Source organism: Osmerus mordax, chromosome 8, assembly GCF_038355195.1.
Source record: "Osmerus mordax isolate fOsmMor3 chromosome 8, fOsmMor3.pri, whole genome shotgun sequence".
Classification (NCBI taxonomy): Eukaryota; Metazoa; Chordata; class Actinopteri; order Osmeriformes; family Osmeridae; genus Osmerus; species Osmerus mordax.
The window spans coordinates 5,920,719-5,944,998 of NC_090057.1; the positions used below are offsets into that span (position 1 = coordinate 5,920,719).

At 47.0% G+C, this 24,280-nt stretch overlaps 1 protein-coding gene across 1 annotated transcript in view; it reads right to left on the reverse strand.

Moving 5' to 3' along the window:
• Nucleotides 1–23,535, reverse strand: part of LOC136947178 (neurexin-3b-like) — a 191,904-nt gene extending 168,369 nt beyond the window's left edge. The window contains 2 exon segments of the mRNA XM_067241068.1: nt 14,737–14,763; nt 22,839–23,535. Of these exon segments, the coding sequence (XP_067097169.1) occupies nt 14,737–14,763; nt 22,839–23,535 (724 nt within the window).
• Between the last annotated feature and the right edge of the window lie 745 nt (nt 23,536–24,280).

Here is a 24,280-nt window from a genome sequence, read left to right on the forward strand (position 1 = left end):
GTCATTCACTATTCCAAAACCACACCCAGCACCCCTGTCCCTGCACCCTCAACCAAACCCAGCACCCCACTCCCTGCACCCTCAACCACACCCAGCACCCCTGTCCCTGCACCCTCAACCACACCCAGCACCCCTGTCCCTGCACCCTCAACCACACCCAGCACCCCTGTCCCTGCACCCTCAACCACACCCAGCACCCCTGTCCCTGCACCCTCAACCACACCCAGCACCCCTCTCCCTGCACCATCAACCACACCCAGCATCCCTCTCCCTGCACCATCAACCACACCCAGCACCCCTCTCCCTGCACCATCAACCACACCCTTCCACACATCACCAGTCTACCCGGCAACCAGGACCTGTGTGTATGTCAACAATGACAGATAGAAATAATAACGGCTTTGAAAAACGTTAATGGCGTTCCAATGCGTTTCCCGCGATAGTTCAACCAATCAGGGCCGCGCGTGGGCTAGAGGGCTGGAGAGGATTGTTCAGGGCAGCCAATCATACGTGAGGAAAGGAGTCTATAAAGCTCTGTCAGATTAGGTGCGCCAGTTCCTTATTGTGGATTTATGGCGAGCGTCCGGCAAGGACGGATGCAGGTTTCCCTGCATGCCAATGAGAGCCAGCAGAGCCATATCACATCACACTCCATTAACCTTCCCTGAGAGTGTGTGAGGGGTGGTGTATGAGTGGGGTGTGTGGGTGAGTGTGTGTGTGTGTGTGGGGGGGGGGGGGTATCAGTGTGTGTTTGTGAGTAAGTGTGTGTCGTGCCCAGGACGAGACCAGCCTAACCTTTCAAGCTATGCGACCAAGCACAGGTCTATTAGAGATTCTCTCTCTCTTTCTCTCTCTCTCTCACACACACACACACACACACACAGAAGATGAAACACCAAGACTTAACAAGAGGACACTTGAGGGGGTCACACACACACACGGTTCACCCCTCCGCCTTGCCTTTCCAGGTCCTTCAGTAAGTGGTGCAGATGGGCAGCTGGCAAAGCTACAAACAGGTGCTATTAGAGCTCTCCCTTTTAACCTACTCCACTCTTGACTTCTTTTCCCTTCTCTCTCCATCCCATCCCTTCCCTTCCCTCCCTCCCTCCCTCCCTCTCATCCTCCTCCTCTCTCTTTCTGTACCTGCAGTGATTAAGAATGGCGAGGAAACCCTCCCCCTCTCTCTGTCTCAGGTGCAGGACGTGCAGTGATGCCAAATGTGTGTGGCAGAGGATCACTCTGTCAGAGAGGAGAGCGAGGAGAGAGAGAAAGGAGAGAGAAAGAAATCAGAAAGAGAAGAGAAGAGAGAGGAGAGCGAGGAGAGAGAGAGAGAGGAGAGAGAAAGAAAGCAGAAAGAGAAGAGAAGAGAGAGGAGAGAGTGAGGAGAGCGAGGAGAGTTAAGAGAGAGAGGAGAGAGAAGAGCCAAGGTTTCGAGCGACATGACAAGAGTGAGGTTTCCTGTTCAGTAGGATAGTGACGGGGTTCAGGGGTCAATGGCCTCAACACATTCCCACTGTAGCATAATAAACTAGTTTAGCAGTCACCTTCATCCACAAACAAATGCTCTAACCACTGAGCTGTCACCTCCCATGTGCAGCTTACAACCCAGGTGACTGGCCTTCACTGTGTCTGCTGCCTTCCTCATGTACAACCAGTCAGATCTTCTCAACTTCAAGACCACACAGATGACATTAAGATAGCTACAAAACGTTGATGAGAATCTGGAGATGTGCTTGATTTGATTTTGAAGTCAGGCAAAATCTGGGCACTTCAAATATTTGCTTTGAATAAAACTAGTCCCTCTATTGAATATGGACTGATTGGTATTTCATGTCTTTGCAATCTGTTTGATATTTATGTTCCCTGCTTTTGAGCATTTTATCAATCATTCTAATTGTGAAGTAATTCTCTGTCACAGTGATTTCTGTAAGATGTGTGATGCTAAATACAGTACATTCTCCACTTTAGACAGACACAGTTGCCTGCATAATTCCTCTGATAGTTGGAAACACATTCAGAGGCAAATCTTTTGAACATCCTCGTTGGTGCATGGAGGAATGTTCCCTACTAAAATATGTATATATAAAGATGTTGTGTTGTTCAGTTGAGTCAGGTATAAAGATTGTTTCAGCTTGATGCAAGATAACATTTCATAAACAAGTTATCTCACACAGAATAAACACAGAGAAAAGGAGCGAGAGAAAGAGACAGAGAGAAAGAGAGAGTGAGAGAGAGAGACAAAGAGAGAGAAAGAGAGAGAGAGCAGGTCACAGTGTGGTGATGTTCTTGAGAGGTTGTGTCCTGCGGTCATGACCACGCTATTACAGCCCATAATATCAGCTCTGGATGCAGAGACTTAGGAACACACTGTACAACCTACACACACACGCATGCACGCACAGACACGCACAGACACGCACGCAAACACAGATGCACGCATGCATGCTTGCAAATACACACTTACAAACACACACACGCACACACAGACGCGCACCCACCACACACGCACGCACATGCAAACACCCACAGATGCACGCCTGCAAGCTTGCACATACACACTTAAACACACGCACGTACAGATGCACACACACACACACACAACTGGTGGAGTGTGCAGTGGTGCGTGCCAGCATCCACTGCCTTGTTTGAGGACACTCATGGCCCTGGGGAGAGCTTTAGTGGTTCTAATGGTACCAGCCAGGAACGACAGCAGCAGAATAAGGTCCAATTTGCAGTATCGGTGGACTTGCTAAATTGGATCCTAAAGCTTGTGAACACAAATGGGTGACGGTGGGTAATGTTACGTAATGTTGATGATAATGGAGGAAATAGTGTTCCCTGATTTCTTTGTGTTCCATCACTTCCTCTGTTTATCGCTTCTTTCGACCCCTCCCCTCTGCATCTTCATTTTTTCTATCTCGGCCCCTCTCTCCCTCTCCCTCTCCCTCTTGCTCGTCCTCCAATATGACGCCATAGCGGTTAGCATACACCAGCTAAAACACAAATCCATCAGGCTTGTCTCCATGCTCCAGTCTCCCTTCCTCACTCCCCCTCTTTTCTCTTTCTCTCTCCCTCTATCACCCCCTCATCTCTCTTCCCTCCATTTGTCCCCTGTCACTCCCTTAGGCCCTGTCTCTCTTTCCTCCTCCTCATCTTTCCCCCGCTCCCTTCCTCTCTCCCTCTCTCCCTCTACACACTAGATCTCTCCTTCCCTCTCTCCCTCCTTCCCTCCCTCCTCCACACTGCCCATGGAACATGTGGCTGAGAGCAGCACTCTTTATTTAATGACATTAATTAATTCTTTCTGCCCTCTTAATGAGCCAAATCAGTCATGAGCCAAAGAAAGCAAGTGGGTGAAAGAGAGAGAGATAGAGAGCATGATTCACTCTGACCAACTCCCTACACTAATTCACCAAACCATGCACATCTTTCAGCATGTCTTGAATGGTATCACTAATAAGGCCACCACAAACAGCACACAGGACACACGCTCACACACACAGTAAGATAAGTCAACACACACACTAAATTGGTCACCCTTTCATCCATTCCAGAACAGCATTCCACTGTCCAAGGCTTGGACATGCAGACACCCAGTATTGAAAGGTGATTTTTTTTTTGCTTAGAATCTGTCAAGTCAAGGGAATAGGTCATCTGACTGACATCACTCCACTCAATTTTCTCAACAAAAAAGAAAAATCTTTTCGCAGTCCCTAACAGTATTTCGGTCAAGAAACAGTCTGTATTCACGAGCCACATCGCAAAGCAACCACATTCCAGCTACCAGACACCGTAAACCCCCAAACCACCACATCCACTACCCCCAGCCCCCTATTCTCCACCCTCAAACCACCCCAGCCCCCCTACATACACCCCCCCACCCCCCTACTCCCCCAGCTGCACCGCTAATGCAGCGGGTAATGAAGAGCCGGGATTGGCAGAGGGATTAGAGCTCCAAACAGGCAGGGATTATTCCTGCGCCCGCACTTCGACAGCACGGGAAGCCTCCCAGCGCCCCCCCTTCACACGCGAACACACACAGAACAAAGACATCCCAAAACGGAAGGAGAGAAGGGGAAAAAGACGAGGAAAGAGAGGGGTGGGAAGAGAGAGGCGGAAGAGAGAGAAGGGAGGAAGAGAGAGAGGGAAGGAAGAGAGAAAGAGAGGGAGGGAAGAGAGAAGGGAGTTAGAGGAGAACGGGAAGACATAGAGAGACAAGAGAGTGGGGAAAGAGAGAAGGGAGAGGAAAGAGAAAAACACTGCACCATTTCACCTCCACCTGCTTCTAAAACGTGCTGTCTCTCCAAAGAGGAAGTGTGGCGAGCGAGCCTCGCAGCGCCCCAGCGACAGAGGAGGTGTAAACTAGCGAGTCTGAGGTCATAGCTGCTGCCTGACAGGTTTAATTGACCCACTGTATTGTTGGAGAGTGATTAGGCCGCGTTGGCGCTAGAAAAACAGAGGCAAAACAATGAGAGAGGTCACCTTCACCCAGCTGCTAGCACAAGCCAGAGAGAATAGAGGAGAAAATGACTCAATTAAAGCCAGCCTCACTCACTGATACAGCACAGAGGGAGAGAGAGGGGGAGAGGGAGAAAGAGGAACACAGAGGATCAGAGAGAGACAGAGAGGAACACAGAGAGAGGATCAGAGAGAGAGAGAGAGAGAGAGGAACAGAGAGAGAGCGAGAGCGAGAGGGGGGAGAAAGAGGAACATAGAGGATCAGAGATAGACAGAGATAGGAACACAGAGAGAGATAGAAAGAGAAACAAATGGAGAGAAATAAAAACAAGGAATGAGTGACAGAAAAAGGGGGTTTAGCAAGGAAATGGGAGGAAGGACAGAGAAAAAAGGAGCGAGGGAGGGAGACAAGAGAGAGAGAGAGAGAGAGAGAGAGAGAGGAGAGAGAGAGAGAGAGAGAGAGAGAGAGAGAGAGAGAGAGAGAGAGAGAGAGACAGAGAGAGAGACAGAGACAGAGAGAGAGAGAGAGAGAGAGAGAGAGAGAGAGAGAGAGAGAGAGAGAGAGAGAGAGAGAGAGAGAGAGCGAAGTAGAGGAAAGGTCTGTGCTGTCCACTGTCACTAACAGTTTCCAGCCAGCAGATACTCTAAAATAAGATCACATTCTCCAGGGCACTTCTCTGACATACAGACCGGAGAGAGGGACTGCCTCTGGCTTGGGAGGTCCACCACCACAACCACCTCCTCTTGAAAACCACCGTCACACACAAACACACACAGTATCACATATTTAGAAGGAGAAGGAAGTTTTGATTCACTTCCTTCTGAACTATCAGCAGATAGTGTGTGTGTGTGTGTGCGGTATATGGTGTGTCAGAGAGGGCCGAGGGGAGACACTCCAGACATATACTCCAACCAATATCTGTTACAGTGAGATCCAGCTCTCTCTCATAGGGCAGAGTAATCCCCTCACCATCCACACCACACGCAACCGTGGCAACCAGAAAGCTGTCACCCACACCAGGGTCACCACAAGTTCATAATCATTTCCATGCCATGATGACTAAGCTCTCTAAAACAACACGGACATCCAAAGGCTATGTTCACACTGCACGCCTTAATGCTCAATTCTGATATATTTATCACATCCTATTCTTTGGTGGGCTGTTCACATATTTGTTTTTACGTGTAACATTACCAATATCCAATTCCAGTGTGAACTGGTTGTGGTCCCTAACCCGCATGCGCACAACAACAATAACAAACACAGGCAGATGATCCGACCACAACAACTTCATAGGTTTGAGTTTCTTTAAACTTAGCTTTGAGGCTCTTGACTTTTCACTGACATGGCAGACAGGTTTTTCTGTGGCCCTGTTCAGCCATTTCTTTATGCTCTCAAAGACAGCCCGGTTACAATGCAAACCCTCGCAGTTCCCCAGTATTGCTTGGATAATCCTGTCAGCGCTAAGACTTCTGAGGTTCCACGCCTCACTGTCCCTCCACACACTACCTCTGCAGTTATCTTCCATGTTCGTATTCACTGACTCCCACCAGTGCAGAAATGTGACGAATGTTGATCTAGAGTGACGTAAATGTTGGATGAATTCCAATTTGACTGTTCCGATTGAGGTCGCATTGTAAAATATCAGACCACATAGGAAGGGCCCAAATCCAAATAGAATATTCCAGATTAAATGCACTTTGGGGTGATCACACTGTCATCCAAGTAACTGACCTGTGAGGGAAAAAAATCTGATTTGTTCAGATGAATCTGATTGAATTCAGCTGCAGTGTGAACGTAGCTGACCTTACAAGCTCAGATCAATATGACAGTTTACCAAACATACGATTGATGATTCATAATTGGATGTGCAGTTCATGACCTGTGAATATTAGCTAGTGGACATGGTGATGGTTTACAGCAGACAGGTAGTATTTACTTCCATCCCACACCTCCATCTCTCTATCCCTACTTCCATATCTCTATTTTCATCTATCCCTCTCTCTCCATCCCTACATCTCTCCATACCTCCCTCACATTTTTACATCTACCCCCCCCCCAAAATCTCCCCCCCCCCCTTACACTGGCCCCATTCTGCCAGGAAACACACACCAATTACTTAGCTGGTGTAGCCTGACTGAGGACTCGACAGAGACCCATCATTTAACCATGAGACACTGTGGATCGTTCATCACTGTTAGCCTTCTCTCTGAGACACACACACTCTCTCTCACACACACACACACACTCTCTTTCTCACATAAACACACCTGTGTTCACAGACTTGCAGAAACACCGTACACACACTTGGATAAAAAGTGTATGCCAAGGTCAAATGGGGATGGCTAGAGCCTCTGACTGCAGATCTAACTCTTACCATCTCTGAATATCACTTTCGATATGAAGTTTCTGCTAAATGAACTTGTGATCCTTGTGTTAACGTGCATGTCTGTGGAGTTAGTCACTTGTGTTGGGAGGAGAGAGAGGGAGAGTTTCCAGGGGAGATATCTTCTAGGTGAGTCACTTCTGAACTCTATATGGTGTCAAGTCTCCGAGTCGTCTTTCACAAACTTCACTCACCCAATCAGAGGGCAGAAAGTCTCTCTCTCACACACACACACACACACACACACAAATCACTGACTCCATCTCCAACATACCCAGATCTCAGTGACTATCAAAAAACCAACAAGGCCCTCCTTCCCCCCATCACCTCCCTCCTTCCCCCCCATCACCTCCCTCCCTGCCCTCCATCACCTCCCTCCCTGCCCTCCATTCTCCCTCTCAATGAAATATTCAGATGTATACGACCCCAGGTTGAGAGAATATGACAGCACCTGAAGTTGATGGGAGACTTATCTTGAGGTGACGAGATAACTGTCCCAGTCTGACGCATGTGTTTCCACTTTATATATAGCCCTGCCCTGTTTCTGTTCCTGCAGAAGAGGAGAGGGAGGAAGGGGCGGGGGAAGGCAGAGGGAGGGATGAAGAGATGGAGCTGTAGAGGGAAGCAAAGGGAGAGATGGAGGGATGCGGAGGGAGGAATAGAGGGATGGGGGGGATGAAGGGAAGGCCCTGACAGCTCTGTTCTGGTGTCCCAGGTAGTAAGACACACAGGCCCCTAGGGGCCCCTGGCTAAACAGAAAGCATACATTGGCTGAGTCGTTTGTCAGTGAGAGAGATGTTGTGGCAGCCTAATGAGAAGATCGTAAGGCATGCGTAGTGTATACCCTCTGTGAGGAACAGAACACCCTCTGTCACCCTCTCCCTAACTTCCTCCCTCTCTCTTTCTCTCTCTCTCTCTCTACCTGCCACTCACTTTCTCCCTCTCCCTCACCTGCCTGCCACGCCCCCTCTCTCTCCCTCTTTCGGCCTCCTCCACCTCCCCTCTCAGTATCTATCTCTCCATCCCTCTTTCTCTCTCTCTACTGGCTACTGCTTCCTATAAAGAGAGGAGTAGGGGTTTAATCAGATGCAGCCCATGACAGTGACAGAGTTCTGCATTCACACGTCAAGGCTGTGACATTGACCGTCTCATCGCCTCCATGCTGATCTTCCAGAGACCATGTAAAACACACACACACGTACACACACTGTTAAACTCCCACATGGGTGCGTGGCAGTGACACGAGGGTCAGGAGCAGGTGAAGCTTCTCTGCGGAGGTATGCAGCCGCAGAGCAGAGAGAGGACTGCACCGCCTCCTTTCCACATCCTGCATTCCCTGTATCGACCCCACGATTCGGTATCGGTATCGAATATTTTCCGCCGATACACAACCCTCCCCCCCCACGGCTCACTGCCGCTCGGTTGCCATGGCAGTGCTGTCACGCTCCAGAGCGATATGGATTTTTTGCAAGAATAAGCCTCTCAGTCCCTCACTTACACACTCCTTAAAGCATGAATGCCGACACACATGCTGTACACGCACACACACACACAAGCACGCACACTTAACACACTCATGCATGATTCTTGTTATAACCTATGATATAGGAGCACAGTTCATGCAGCTACAGTACAGTACACCCGTTGCCTAACACTGTCTCCTTTCTCCTCCCTGATACAACGATAATGGCTTGATCATGCGCTCATGATCTAAACATTCCCGTAATTATCTCCTTGACAAGGAGAGGAGCCTTGAACGTCTCTCAGAGGGGCCTTGAACATCCCTCAGGCTGGCCTGCCCCTCCCCCAGAAGCAGAGGATATCTGCTGCCTCAGCATAATTTCTTCACTGCCGATTTCAGCCAATTAAAAGCCTGATTAGCGACTCACGTATATCCATCAGGTCGTGGAGGAAGGAGGCGCAGGAGGTTTGATGCGGCCACAACACAGGCAAGACCGAAGATCAAACGTGGCCTTCAAAGAACAGTCAGCCAGCCAGCCATCTATCCATGCATAAATCTATCCAGCCATCCATCCAGTCATCCAGGTCATCAATCCGGTCAATCAGTCAGCCATACATCCAGCCGGAGTCAGTCAGCCAGTTATCCATCCAGCCATTCATCTATCCATCCAGCCAGCCATCCATACAGCCATCCATCCAGCCATGCATTACTGTGTATATTTAATGTAGAAAACATGAAACACAAAGGAAATATAATTCAGTGCTCACATGACATTTACACGTTCTGGAACTTAGACAGCATGGGCTACCAACAGGAAAATAAACATCTCTGACTAACGTTCAAACACATGCTGTCCGTGTGTGCAGGAACTGTGTCTGTGTGAGTGAGTGAGAGAGAGTGTGTGTGTGTGGGCATTTGTGTGTGTGTGTGTGTGTGTGTGTGTGTGTGTGTGTGAGAGAGAGATTTTGACAGATGACAGGGCTGGGGCCGTATCAAACCCCACAGCAGGGAGGGGTCAGGAGGTCACCGTGCGTCAGACCTGCCCTGACGCCAACAGAGAGCTGGCCACTCAGAGGGATGGAGGGATGGAGAGATGGAGAGGTGGAGGGATGGAGAGATGGAGGAAGTGAAAGCACGATGGACACAAAATCGTTGTTGAGGCAGATTGAAAACCGAAAATGGACGTCTGAACAGAAGGGATGTGTGTGCGTGTGTGTGCGTGTATGTGTGTGTATTGTGTGTGTGTGTGTTTGTATTGTGTCTGCTTCCACTCTCCTGGTGTGCAATGTTTGTTTACCTTCTCCTTGGTGTGAACATCTCTGGCTGACTGAGCCATCACGTCAACAGATGACACAGTCACAGTGCACACACACACACACACTACACTATGTCACACACACATGCATTCAAATCTTTGTCACGCCTCAGGAATTCTCTCTTCAAACAGAGCCTTCTCGAAGTAAGAGAGCCAGCACTGTTAATATCAGCCTTAAGAACACACCTTACACTGTGAAACCATCCTATCGCACAGGAAGCAGAAAGGTTTAAACAGGAAGCAGGTCACGGTCTTCTTTGTGGGTTCCTGTGTGAATTGCCTTCTCTACACTCAAGTCTGTCATAACATCACTATTTACTCCAGTGTGGAGGGCTAAGCCAATAGAGACAAACACAATTCCTGTTAACAGATTAAACAGTCAGTTTTGACACTAGCTTAATCATCACAGCTATAATGATGGTGTGTGTTTGTGTGCGTGTGCCATGTGTGTGTGTGCAAACCAAGTCAAACAAAAAAGGGCAAATATGGCCACATGAGATTCCCTCTCTCTCTCTCTCTCGCCCCTCCTCCCCTTCTCTACTCTACAGTGGGTTATGTAATGCAAACGCACTTGTGATCCGTGAAAAAGAGGGAATCAGTTTTGCTCGGTTGATCCCAGAGGTCAGGAAAAAGAGAACGTGGAGAGGAGAGGAAAAGCAGGAAACACCACATGTGGGAGAGAAAAAAGACAAGTAGAAGAGGGTGATGTCTTATCTTCTCATCTTCTCCATGCTAGCACGATGGTTGCGTCAGGGGCTAACACTAGGGAGTCAGGTGGCTGAGCGGTGAGGGAGTCGGACTAGTAATCCGAAGGTTGCCAGTTCGATTCCCGGTCATGCCAACTGACGTTGTGTCCTTGGGCAAGGCACTTCACCCAACTTGCCTCGGGGGAATGTCCCTGTACTTACTGTAAGTCGCTCTGGATAAGAGCGTCTGCTAAATGAGACGGATGCGATTTCACGGATCACAAGTGCGTTTGCATTACATAACCCACTGTAGAGTAAATGTAACACAATCCAACATGCCGAGGCCTGGCGTTGCAGAGACACATCCACATTTCTTTCTCCGCGAAGGCAGAGGACAGAGGGATGAAAGGACCAAAAGAGAGGAGAGACAACACAGGGAGGCCAGACACAGATGTCAGCTCTGTCCAGTAATGAAGTCCACACACCGAGAAGGTAAATGTGTAGAAGGGAGAAGGAGAGAGAGAGGGAAGAGAGAGAAGAAAAAGAGGGAGGGACGAGAGAGAGCAGGGGGGAGAGAGAAGTGAGCAGACAGAGAGTGAGAGCAAAGAGAGAGAAAACGAGCAGAGAGAAAGAGAGCACAGAGAGAGCACAGGGAAAGCCAAAGAGAGAGAGAGGGGAATAGAGAGACCAGAGGGCGACAGAGAGGAGAGGAATCAAAGTGTACTTTGCAGCAGGACTTTGAGGGGATAATTAGAGAGTGTGACTGCAGAATAAGTTCCAGCCATAAGCCCCAGAGTATAGGGATTAGGTAGGAGAACCGAACCCATTCTGCCTTCCCCTCTCTCTCTCCTTCAATCACCCTGTCTTCCACTCGCACCAAAAACCTCCCTCCTTCAACCCCTCTCCGTCCAAACTAACACTCTCCTCCACAACCAAAGTCCAGACTCACTGCCTCAATCGTGTCAGTATTTTCTCAGTCCCTCAAGAGGGTCCTTCTATGTCGCTGCTAAATTTAGCGCAAGCTAACTCTGCAGAAGCACATACAGTACTGTTCCTCCCTGCTGTAATCCCTCAGTCATAGAGCAGCCCCAAGGCTAGGCTGTCTTGCACAACGCTCTGTTGGATGCTCTTCAGCTCCGTAGGAAGATGGAGGGAAAAAAAGAGGAGAAAACCGAAAGCTAGAGAGGGAAATCATGTGGTCACAAGTCACGGAACACAATCTGGAACTTTCCATGAAAGCCACAACTAGAACGGCATTTGACCTTTAGCCAGAATACTAATACAGCCATATGCCAGGGAGCAGGTGTGCACAGCTAGCATAGCAAGGCTAAGGTTAGCACTATGTAGCAAGGCTAAGGCTAGCACTACGTAGCAAGACTAACCAACACTAGCGCTACAGGCTAAAGTTCACATATAAGACTAGCATTACAGGCTAAAGTGACTCAGACCAGGGTTGTCAACCGTTCTGTAAAATACAGAATAGTCCCATAAAGTACGGAATAATTCAGAAAAACAAATATGTGTTTGTATTGAACTGACACTTTTTTCTGTGTTTTTGAGAATCAACACTAGGGCACATAGTAACATAAGACAGCTAAGGCTTGCACTACAAGCTAGCGCTACAGTTTAAAGTGCATGGCTAAGGCTAGCGCTACAGGCTTGCACTACAGGCTAAAGTGGAGCACGATGCTAACTGGAGCACAGCCCTGGTGGGATGCCAATGTGTTAGCCCGGATGTGAGTAATAAGCCAAGGTGCTCCGTATTCACATTACAGATGTGTGGCTGGACACGGCAGGCTGACGCACAGAGTCTTACCCCTGGGGGCTAACCCGCCTCTCCAACTACTCACCATCATCCTCCCTCCCCTCCCCCCCCCCCTACCACCCGCCCGCCCTCCTCTCTCACTCACTCTAACATCCTCCTTCCTCTCTCTCCCTCTCTCCGTCTTTCCTGCTGCCATCATCCTTTCCTCCAATCCCTCGGCCTATGTTATCATCCTTCTCCCCCTCACTCTGCCATCCTCCTGCCATCATCCTCTCCTCCAATCCCCAGGCCTATGTCATCATCCCTCTCTCCCTCCCTCCACCATTCTCTCTCCCTCCCCTTGGTCTTTGTCCCCCCCCCCTCTCTCTGCCGTACTCCTCTTCTTGTCTTCTCTCCTCACTCTTTATAAACCATTTGCCAGATAGCAAATATAAAAAGACATTCAACTGCTTTCTCTAGAATGTGAGACAGTGAAGGCCTGTGTTTAAGCTTAACAGAACCAACATGGAATTACGAGACTCTCTGATGTGTGTGTGTGTTTGTGTCTGCATGTGGTGTGTCTGTCTCTGATGTGTGTGTTTCATGTTTCCCATTCCAACATGTCCGACTATTCTAACTGTAGCCGGAGGCTTACAAACACACACACACAGACACACACGCAAACATACACACAGAGACCGACACACAAAAACACGTACAAACACATACACTCAGACACCTCAACACACACTTATATAAACACACTTACTAACCCACATCAGATTACACATACTGAATGAATAATGAAACAAAGCCCTACATTACTATGCACAAGCCATCCACATGGCCCAACCTCCTGGCAAAATGTCAGGTCAAACTGTCCAATCAGCTCTCATTAAGTTGAACCCCAGTGTAGTCTGTGTCACAGTAGATTCAAGCACATCCTCAGAACCAGGACACACAGACACACACACACATCAGAGACAGACACACACACTTAGATTAACTAACCCCTCATCCTCCACCGTGTGTGTGCAAGGGTGTGCATAAGGGCCTTATGTAAGATTATGCGTAACACTTTACATTAATTCAGTTATGTTGTGTGACACAGCAGTCCAATCCTGACTCTGCCTCCACTTTCTTGTCGGCCCACTCCCCCGCTGATCCTCCGTGTGATGGAGAGGGGGCCTGGCCTTTGCTAGCACATGTATCCTCCTCTCTCTCTCACACACACACACACACACACAGGTATCAGCTGTACGCATATTACTACATTGACCATCAGCAGAATGATACAACAGCAGAAGGATAGAAGGAAGATAGGAGAGAAGGGAGGAGAGGAGTACCTTTGTTTCTGCCTAGAGAGGTGGAGGAGAGGTCCAGAGAGAGGAGGAGGGTGAGGGATGACGTCCCCCGTTGAGCGAGGCAGGAGGGAAGGAAGAAAGAGAGAAGGGATGAACCAGTGTTTTCTGCAAGTTACTGCAGGCAAACCAAAGGACGCGTCCGTGCAAAAGCGGTGCTGCTCGAGCAAACAGATTGGGTTCCCTGGTGAAGGAGCAGGAACACCCATGGCCTTTAAACACACACACAGACATACGCAGACCCCTACAAACGCACACATACACGCACATGCACACCCACACACACACCTATGCACACACAGACACATCACACACACAGGCTTGCATGAGGCACACTTACACACACGACATGGCCACACATGGCGTGCCGTGGAGATGAGCAGGAGGGTCTTCCTGTGATGCGAAGAGCAGGGGCACTGACCCTGGTTAAACCCTAGAGGCTGCTCACACTGTGTGTATGTATGTAAGTATATATGTACTGCCTGTGTGTGTTTGTATGCATGTATGTGTGTGTGTAGGTGTGAGTAAGCATGTGTATGTCTGTGCATGAGGTGAAGTGAGACATGTAGGAAGTGGTGATGTGTTTGTGCACAGGGGTAAGCCAGGGCCGGTCACATGCAAACAGATCACCCTGGATCACCCTGAACAGCTCCCTGTTTACCTCCCCCCCTGCCTCACCTGTATCACACTGCCAACCCATTGTTCACCCAACCCCCCCCCCCCCCCCCATGTCACTGCCTCCCCCTACCTCCCCCAGCGTCTTCCTCTCTCCCTTCTTTCCCCCCCTCTCCTGCTCTGCTCCCGCCTTCTCTTTAAGTCCTCCACACTCCTCTCCTCCTCCTGACCTCTCCTCCCCCCCTACTCCTTTGCTCTGCTCTCCCCCTTCCTCTCTCCTCTACCTTCCTCCCTCCTTTCCTCTCTCTCCATCTATCCATCTCTCCTCTGTCCCCATTCCTCTCTCCTATTCTATCTCCCCCTTCCTCTCATTCTCCTCTTCTTGTCTTCCTCCTTTCCTCTCTTTCTATCTCTCTCCCTCCTCCTCCCCCTCCTCTCTTCCCCTCATTCCTCCTCCTCTGCTCAAGCAGAGCCTGTCTCTCCCTGTTAGCTCCAGCAGTGATCCAGCGATAGTTATGCAACACAGAGAAACCTGGAGAGGATGAGGAGAACATGCCATGAAAGCCCTGGACCCTGCCATGACACACACACAGCGTCACACACACACAGAGAGAGAGAGAGAGCACTGAGAATCACACACAGAGGGACAAATCCATGCCGGGCAGACGGAAAAGAGAGAGAAAGGAGAAGAAGAAAAAGAGGGCGTACCTTGCTCAGCCTTCAGATGTGCCAACCCTTGAGATGGAGAAAAAGAAAGATGGAGAGATAGAAGATTCAGATCACCAACACACCAATACAGCTGTATTGTGATTGTGCATGCTTCACCAGTAGGTGAAGCATGGTTGTCACACCCTTGACAAAGCTTCCCAGATAGCACAGGAAAGCTTTCTGACAGAAATGGCTTAGAAGTCAGATACCAAGACAGATAAACATAATCTACCATAACAATTATCACATATTGTATTACATAATACACTTAGACATCATTTATAATATCACTACATCTAGCTGACAGTTTTTGAATTACGAGTGTTACAAATATATAAATAAATAACAAATCTACCTTAATATTAATAAAAAATAAAATATATGTTTTAATAGTATTTTCATCTTTGTCCTGGTCTGCTCAGAACTCACCTGGTTTCCTCTGGATTACCGCTGAGGAAGAGGAGGAAGAGGAGGAGGGGAGGAAGGCAAAGAGATGGCCGACATTAGCAAACACACTGGCTTCTTTTGCATGGGAGCTATCATGCAAACAATCAACACACAATTAAGCAGTTCCTGTCATGTAAGGGCCAATAGGTGTCCCTGTACATGCCTGTTTAAAACTCCTGTGGAGAGAAAGTCAAACTCATCTGTCCCCTGGTTTCAGAGGAGCAGATTGTTATTGTTATCAAACAACTCTTTCACATAATGAATATTGTTAGAGACATAATATTCTGCATCATCATATGCCACAAAGTTCCTCACATACACCTAGATGCATAAATCCAAGCTGTTTTTTGGACAGCACCAGTGAGCCTCTGTGGATTTATGAGGTTGTGAGGTTTGTGGATCTCTGGACGCCACCCCCCAACCCCCCCTTCATTTCAATGCCGACCCAAATCCACACTCTGGGTCTTAATTGTTTTAGAGGGAATGCACACTGTTTACTTATAGTGAAGCTCAATTTGGTATCTTCCCGGAAATAAAATCGCTGGTTTACAGCCCTTGAAGCGCCCTTAGGGTCACCCCTGGAGGCACAGACACGTCTCCAGCAACCATTTGCTCTCCGTTTTGGCGGCAGTTTGAACAAAGAACATACCTTAATTACAACTTTTGAGGAAAGTTCTTCAGACTTCTGTAACCCTTATTGAGGTGTGGTGTATTTATTGGGACTAGATTGAACAGAAGTCTAAATTCGGCTATGGAGTCTAGCATAGACAATAATACCCAGAATCACAGCACACCAATAAATTCCTTTTATTACTTAGTAGAAATGAGATGAAAAGTAAAAATATACTCAAGTATCGACTATCAGTTTCTTATTAACCATTTAGTTTTATATAATAATTATTAAACCATTTGTTAATATCCATTTACTATTTATTATTATTATTATTATTATTATTATTATTAGTTACTATTTATTTATTTACTGCTTATTATTATTATCTATTAACGACTTTCAATTATCTATTACTCTCTTATTGTATTTATCTATTGACTCAACTTAGAAATATTACTCTTAATTGTTACCTTTTCAAATGTTACCTTTTCAAATAATCCCTTTTAATTGATACCCTTTTCAAATAATCCTTTTTAAATGTTACCCGGGTAACCAAAGAAAATAAAATACATATATTTCAAATATCTAAATAACAATGTAGCTAACACAAATCCTCGTGACAATCTTTGATACCTAGGACTGGTATATGTACACCCTACCACACTGCAGAGTGGACTAGTGTGTGTAGTACAAAGTCTCTCAGTCTTCGGCATGCAATTCTCTGTAGGTCTTCTCCGTTGGGTTGTAGCTCGCCATCGAATATCGCATCCAATCCAGGATCAACTCGAACAAGGTCAGAACTTACGTTCAAGCTCTTATTTACAATGAATAATTATAAACAAAACAAAAATCTATTCTAAATCTGATATATACACTTAGTACCAACTGGCCACATTGATACCAAATATATATGACCTCGTGCTCTGCCTCTGCGACAGTAGCTATGTAGCATAGCTATGGCGACCTAGCCACCTGCGCTACCACTTAACAAAACAGTTCCCAAATTCAAATGAAACATCTCACAAATATAATACATATCTTAACATCTCACAAATATAATACATATCTTAGCAAAACATTGTTCGAGTGACATACATAGCATAGCCAAGTTATCACTTACAATACTAGCAACGGCATTTCTTACCAATGCGGTACAAAATCTCGACTGCAGAATCCCCACAACTCGCAATCTTCAATTCGGTAGAACCCGACAATATGAAACTTATTCTTTAACTGTTTGAATGTTTTTTCTAAATTAATCTCTGTTCGTCAGCGTGGCTGCTCTCATCCTCGTATTGGTATGAAAGAAAGAAGAACGAGCACACGCGAGTTTTATTAGGCACCTGTCTGATTGGTTGTTGAATTGGGGTTTCTGATTAGCTCTACTAACTTAGGTTAACCAATTGGAAAATAATATATGAAATAAGTATTTTTCTTTCTTTTAAAACAAAATCAAACCATCACTCAACTGTATTTTGTAACTGTACCAAGATGTCCAGAACAATATTTGAACAATCGTATGAACCAGCCAGAGACCAGATCACACCTTTGGTAGGTGTGAAGCGAGTTGAGAACCCAGCTTCCCCCATTCAACGTCTAATCCCAGACAGGTCCTCCCTCGAACTCTGAACTGTATGAAACTCTAAAATGACCATCAATCTCAGACTCCAGCAAAACCAACCATGGCATGAACGCCATCAGGGTTGGCGTTCCAAAGGACGTCGCCAAGCTTCTCCTGAGATTTAACTTTATAGTGAACGTGTCACTATCTGGACGTTTCAACAAAAGAACCAAAAACGCAATTCTAATTGAGACTTGACTGAGATCCTGCAGACTCAGTCACGTGACCTTGCAGCGCAACCGCGCTTTGACTTCAGATTCTTCCAATGGACCTTTGGCGCGAACCGCCCTCAACCTCATTGATCAACCTCTGATCAAACGTAACTACTCTTTCCTTCCCGACGTGGCATTGGCTCTGTTTATGATTTGTAAGGATGTAATCATTGACTGTACAATCTCTGTCTTTAGTTCAGTTAAACCATTTCATTCTGTTCATTGAAACCAATCTCTCATATCAAACCCATAATCTAACTTGAATAAATTAATTGTAAAGATATTTTGATGTGCGTGTTCACTGATGTTATGATTGGCTCTACACTTAGAACAAATTCATTCCTAAAGATGAGACTAATTACTACATATTAAACATAGGATCCCTTAATGTCCTAAAACCAATATTAGGGTGGTGCCCCGAGACTTTATTATAGATTAAGTATTTATATCCTAACACGAGCAAACCCCGCTACAATCTACACCAGTCACGTCTTAGCTGCTAGCTTCAGCATAGCAATGATAAGCTACAGTATCCCCACAGACACCAAGCCTCCTTCCCCTTCCTGGGCTGGCACTGGGTGGTAGTTAAACACACTTTTCATTCCAGTGCCTGGAGAGCAACTCGCAGGGAATTAAACTGATCATAACTGAAGTGGACTGTGTTAAGACGTTTAAAGTGCTGGGTAATACGCAATATAATTTATTTATTTGACTCAAAGCAATTAACTGCAGAGCTGTGGTCTCGGACCGGGCCTGGCTGGTCTGGAGGCAAAGGATTCATCTGGACTGATAGTGGCCCGGCCTTTCCCTGTTACATGGATTTCCCACTTCTGGCAAGTGGTCATATCGCTATGCTAATATGCGGGCGTTCAAAATGGCCACCCTGTAATTCCAGACTGAGCTGAAGGAGTGTGTTACTGTAATAGTCTGCTGGATGGGAGCCAAGCAGAGGAGATGTACTGTACTTCTGTACTGTAACAAGACGGCTGGATAGACTCGAGAGAGAGAGACCACACAGCCTCTCTCCAGGCAAAGGGATATTTCTGCAACCGGTTTGTATATTGCGTGCCCTTGTGTATGTGTGCATATTTGGCTGTGTGTATCTGCATGTGTGTTTAGATCTGTGTGAGTGTGCAGCAGGCATGTTTGTGTGTGGGCATTCATGTGTGTGTGTTAGCTTGTGTTCAAGTGTGTGTGTGTGTGTGTGTGTGTGTGTGTGTGTGTGTGTGTGTGACTAGATGGTGCATGCAGATAAAGCCTGTACCCTCATGTGGAAGAGAGCAGAACAAGCCAGTGGTCTGAGGAGGACATGTGGTGTGATTGTAATCCCTGCTCTATTTTACCAGCCGCCCCCTGCTCCAGTCCAAACAGCATTTCCCGACGCGGGACTAGACACAAATGCCCTCTGCGTTAGAATCCGTCAAGTCCCGCGCTTTCCTTTTTTTCCCTGACCTACTTTTATAGTAAGATTATTGTAACTGTCATTTTTCCATGTATGTTTATTAATCCCACAGCTAAGCCTTGAGGCATCGTTTCAGCACTTGTTAAACAGTTTGCTTGCCCCAGCCTTCAATTACTAGTGTTTTATTGGGAGATGACGTGCAGTTTTTATAGAAAAACGCGCCATCAACTTCTCATTACAAATGGTGGACGTCGGTTTGTGAGTTGGATCATACATTGATATTCATGAAACAATCATGTGTCTTTATAGCCGCTAATAGCCTTAACCTTATAGGCTAGGCTACGTAGCCTATCTAATCTTAATTTTAATTTTTTAACCCTGGGGTTTGGAAAGATTTACAATGTCCGATTAGGGTGGAAGGGGGCACGAAAACAATCTAAATTGTTCTATTTTAAGAATGAAGAGTTATGACGACCAAAGACCAATCGTGCCCATCTTCAAAATGACTCGATACTCGAATCGATCGTTTCACCTCGAGTAGCAACCATGAAGCCTAACGCATATGGCGTTATTACGCTCCACTGTAGGCCTACTGTGTCGGAGTCGAGCTGTGTGAGAACAAACTGCGTGATCTGAGCTCTCCTCCCTGACACACTTAGCCGCTGATACGCCGTGATCCACATGGGCGGACAGATTGAACATGTGTTTTAAAGCCAACTGTTTATTGTTTTAATCTGCTGGGTGGTTTAGGATCGAGGCTGCAGCAGTTACAGCGGGCTACCGTAGCACTGAGGATGGGGCGATTATGACGTAGGTGGAAGTGGATGTTAGCCGGAAATAAAGCTGACATAGTCAACGGGAGCTAGCGTAGGTATGACGTCCCTTTAGAAGCCCTAGCCCTAGTCTCCTGTGGCCGTGTCACACAAGAACCGAGATCTTAAATCCAGCCCCCATCCCGAGCCTCCAGAACCATCACTAGCCCCATCCCTAGTCTTAGCCCTCGCCCCTTCCCTAGCCTCAACCACAGCCCTCAAGCCTCAGCCAGGGCCCAGACTAAATGCTTCTGAGGCCCAGTCACCCATCTGTCAGCTGAAAGAGGCTCGAGGGTCTTGGATGTGAGAGGAAGGCTTTGGCAATGTATCCAGCCACATACTCACCCTCACAGGTCTGACAGATTGCTCTATTTACTCATTAAGGCAAGCAACAAACACACACAGAAGCAACAACTCTCACAGAGCCAGTTAAAACAGTTGCTCCTCTAATTTGCTAAAGGGCATGTGTGTGTGTCCACATGTGTATGTCCAAGTGTGTGCGCGCGTGACCGACCAAGTTTGTACATACGTGTGAGTGTCTGAGCATGTGTGTGACTGAGGGCGTGTGTGCGACCGAGTTTGTACATGTGTGTGTGTCTGAGCCTGTGTGTGTGAACGCAACATTAAACCTGCAGCTGCAGGAGAACAACGGCGTGCCTGATAAACAGCAGCAGCAGCAGCACTACAGCGGTCGTAACACGACAATACGACTCCCCAAGTCAGGGCCGTCAGTTTGAATTTACGTTTGTATCTATCCCGGCGTTTCCTGGGCAAATTTGCCATTTCTAGTCTCATTATCCTCCTAATTATTGTGACTCGTCTCCATGGCGCAATCAACAATCAGCCACATCAATTAATAGCAGGTAGAGAGAGAAGGGAGATGGGATGGGAGAGAGATGGAGAGAGATAAATGCATCAATTGGAGATCGACGTCTCTCTTTTCCTAATTTTTTCTCTTAATCTATCTCCACCTCCCTCTTTCCCTCTTTTATGACCCCAGCCTACAGCCAGGAAGGCCCAGTGTGGAAAAACTGAAGGAACAGACCCTCTCTCACTCTTTCCCTCTCTCTCTCACTCTTTCCGTCTCTCTCTCACTCTTTCCCTCTCTCTCTTTCCCTTTCTCACTCTTTCCATCTCCCTCTGTCTCTTTCCCTCTCTCTCTCTCTGTCTCTCTCTCCCTCTCTTTATCTCCTTGCCACCCGTTGCTGTGGTGTCTCTGGTCTAGTGGCAGCATTCATTCTCTCCATCACCAGGGATGCTCAGCGAATCAGAAGCTGCACCCCGAGGCATCAAAACGACCCTCTACTTAACTGTCAGGGCAAATCACAAGAGGACCTTTTAAATCTGGGTTGTTTGAGCAGAGGGGTGTCAGGGAACCCCGGTGAGCCTGCCAGCAGCTCTCAGAAGACTGACGGTGTTTCCTTCTCGTTCCTTTGTTGGCAGAGACGAGAGGAGCCGGGACGTGGAGGCGGGGGCGGTCTGGGTCAGACAGTAGGTCTGACTGCACTGTTCTGGACAAGGCTACAGGGCTGAGGCTGGGACCTTGGGTTCTGCAAACGATCGATTTTTAGAACTGGCTTTCCTAAGATTCAAGCTATCCTGACAGTGTAAAATAAGATTTGAGCTAAATGTAACCGATCATCAATCCTACATTGAGTATCAAAAAAAAAGAGGCAAAGAGATCAAATAAAATAAATAGAAGCGCAAGAAATGTACTTAAAACATGAGTCATTATCCATGAGCCCAGATGTGAGCATTCAGTGTGCATTCCCCTCTCTGATTCAAAATGGAGTCATCCTTCAGCCATGTCTGTGACATAGCCAGGCAAGAAGTGGGTCAGCAGGGAAGGCATTTCACTGGGGGTCTAAATCACACACTCCCCTCACCGTGTAGAGCCCAGAGACAGTTGTGTCAGTGGATTTGTACAGTAGTGACCATGAATTTTTACTTCTTTTGAATTCTACAGTTATGAATTATAAGTTATTACTGGTATAGGAGAACAGGTAGCCGACAAGCTATTAGTCATTACAGATTGGTTAACAGTGGGAAGTGAAGATAACATGAGTGTTGGTTTTAACCATCTATTGGATTTTAGTAAAGATTTCATCAGAGCGCTGCATCTGAAAAAGGTAACCTTGTCAGAAAAGGGAGAGTAGAAAGATGGAGGTGTTTTTTGAACAAACCAACATGTACCTTTAGATCTCTGAATCACTTTCAGGAGCTGAATATAAGAAAAAACATTAAAAACGGAATGTTGTAATATGACATTCATCAGGCATCTTTGTACCATTTTCTTGTGAAAAGAAATAAACAAGAAAATAAAATACATATCTCAAACTCATTACCAATAATTACAGGGTAAACATTAAAGACTTTCTGTGAACTCTGCAATAACCACCTTCACAGCAAAGTACAGGTCAAATATTCCATTACAGCTATACCCAAACTAGTAAAAAATATGCATGAGACTAGATTCTAGCTGACAAAATGCACATGCACAGGCTCTTTGAGATAAAGACTGGGTTATCCTGTAGCCTGAGAAACCAGAGCATGTGTACAAGACTAAAGGAAATGGTGGTCAGGTTTTTTTACATGGTTAAGTCACTGAACCACCTCCTTTACACATTATTTCCTGGACTTTCTAAACTCGCATTCCTCATGAGGTTAGACCTGCACTTCGGAGAAAAGAGCAACACTTGTGTGAGTTAGATATTATGAATTCTCAGAGAAGCTGAATCTGTTTGGCAGCAGGTGAATTAAATCATTAACTATGACTGAAACAAGAGAAACGTTTCTCCTTAATCCATAATGCAAGCACCCGAGTGCAGGAAATTGTGTTTCTCCTTTTCAAGAAACGTGTTTAATGTACGAACAATGGACCACACACCCAAACCTACAGAGCTATTTCATGGTGAGATTTAAATGCTGGACCACAAAGTTCTAGTCATGCTGTGCGCTCCTTGGACAGAGTTTGGGATGTTAAGTGTCACCCTACCTTCTGTGCAGTATCGACCTGCATATCCGGTTTTGGAACAATCGCAGAACGGTTCTCCATCCGCCAGCGAACAGCTGCCTCCGTTCTCGCAGGGGTTCTCCGTGCACAGACCCATCATCTCCAGACGGACCTTCTGACTGTCAACGAGCGTCGGAACCTTGTTGCCGTAAACCAGATCGGTGATAACTCCCCTGAACGGAGGCAGATCCCTGATAGAGGGCAGCGTGATGGCAGAGGAGCGGATGTCCCCAGGAAGGCCTCCGAGGAACAGGTCGCTGACGATCTTCATGAACTGCCGCTGAGGCCGCACCTCATCCGCCTTCGTCTGCCCGTCCAGCGCCAACACAGTTCGCAAGTTGTGCCGGCTGACAGTGGCGAAGTGCCAGCGACTGTCGTTCACCATCTTGTCGGAAGTGACCGTGGTCTCGGCGCAGTCCACGCTGAAGCGCAGCTGCAGCTTGCCCTCGGTCACTGTCACGAGCAGGAAGTCGCAGTAGCCACCGTCGTCAAAGTAGAGAACCAGGGCGTCACTTGCGTTGGTTTTGAACTGAAAGGTGAGGTCACTTCTGGTGCTGGCGTCCCAGCGAAGGTACCGGGCCCACTGGCCCTCTGAGCCGGGGAACTCCAGACCCCAGGATGCCCCAAGTAGGAGACCAAGCACAAGCAGCACACGCTGGGGAACTTTAGTGGGATTCATGGTAGAAAAACGGCAGTTAAGGACAGGGGTGAGATATCTTCAGAGGGACGATATCATCAGGTTTTTGACAATACTTAAAGACTCAGCTCAGGTATATTCCACAAATGTGATTTTGTAGTCAGGACCAAAGCATAGTATCGTTTTGAGAGCAATATAAATTGTATGTTTGCTCAAGTTGATGAGACGGGTACTATTTAGAGACATACGACAAACAAATGCTGATTTTCCACTCAAAGTCTGTGCATTGAGCTGTGAAGAAATATCCTAATTTCACGCAAATGAGGATTGGCTGAAATTTTTAGCCAGAGCGATCCTTGTTGTGTTCCGTCAGTGATTGCGAGGACCCTTGGAAGTGTTTCCTTTGAAGCGACTTCCTGGTGTGCAGCTCACAGCCTCCATCTTGGCTGCAGGTTCAAGTCCACGTCCCATGGTGTCTGCTCATCCAACCGCAGCCTCGCAGATGGTGAATCTGCAACCAACACAAACACCATCGTTACCATCTTACAGAAACTCCCATCTCTACTTCTCTGAGTACCCAAACTTGCTGGAGAGAGCAGATTGACTTTGAAACATGCACTGCAGGTGGCCGCTAAAGTGCAATCGCCGAACCCAAGTCAATAATTGAGCCTAGTGCACCATCATGACAATTGCTTTTAACAGCCTACAAAAACAAATTCATAGTTTTAAATATTTATGTTCCACAATCACGAGAGATTATAGGTAAATGCAGTTTAATCACTCATTG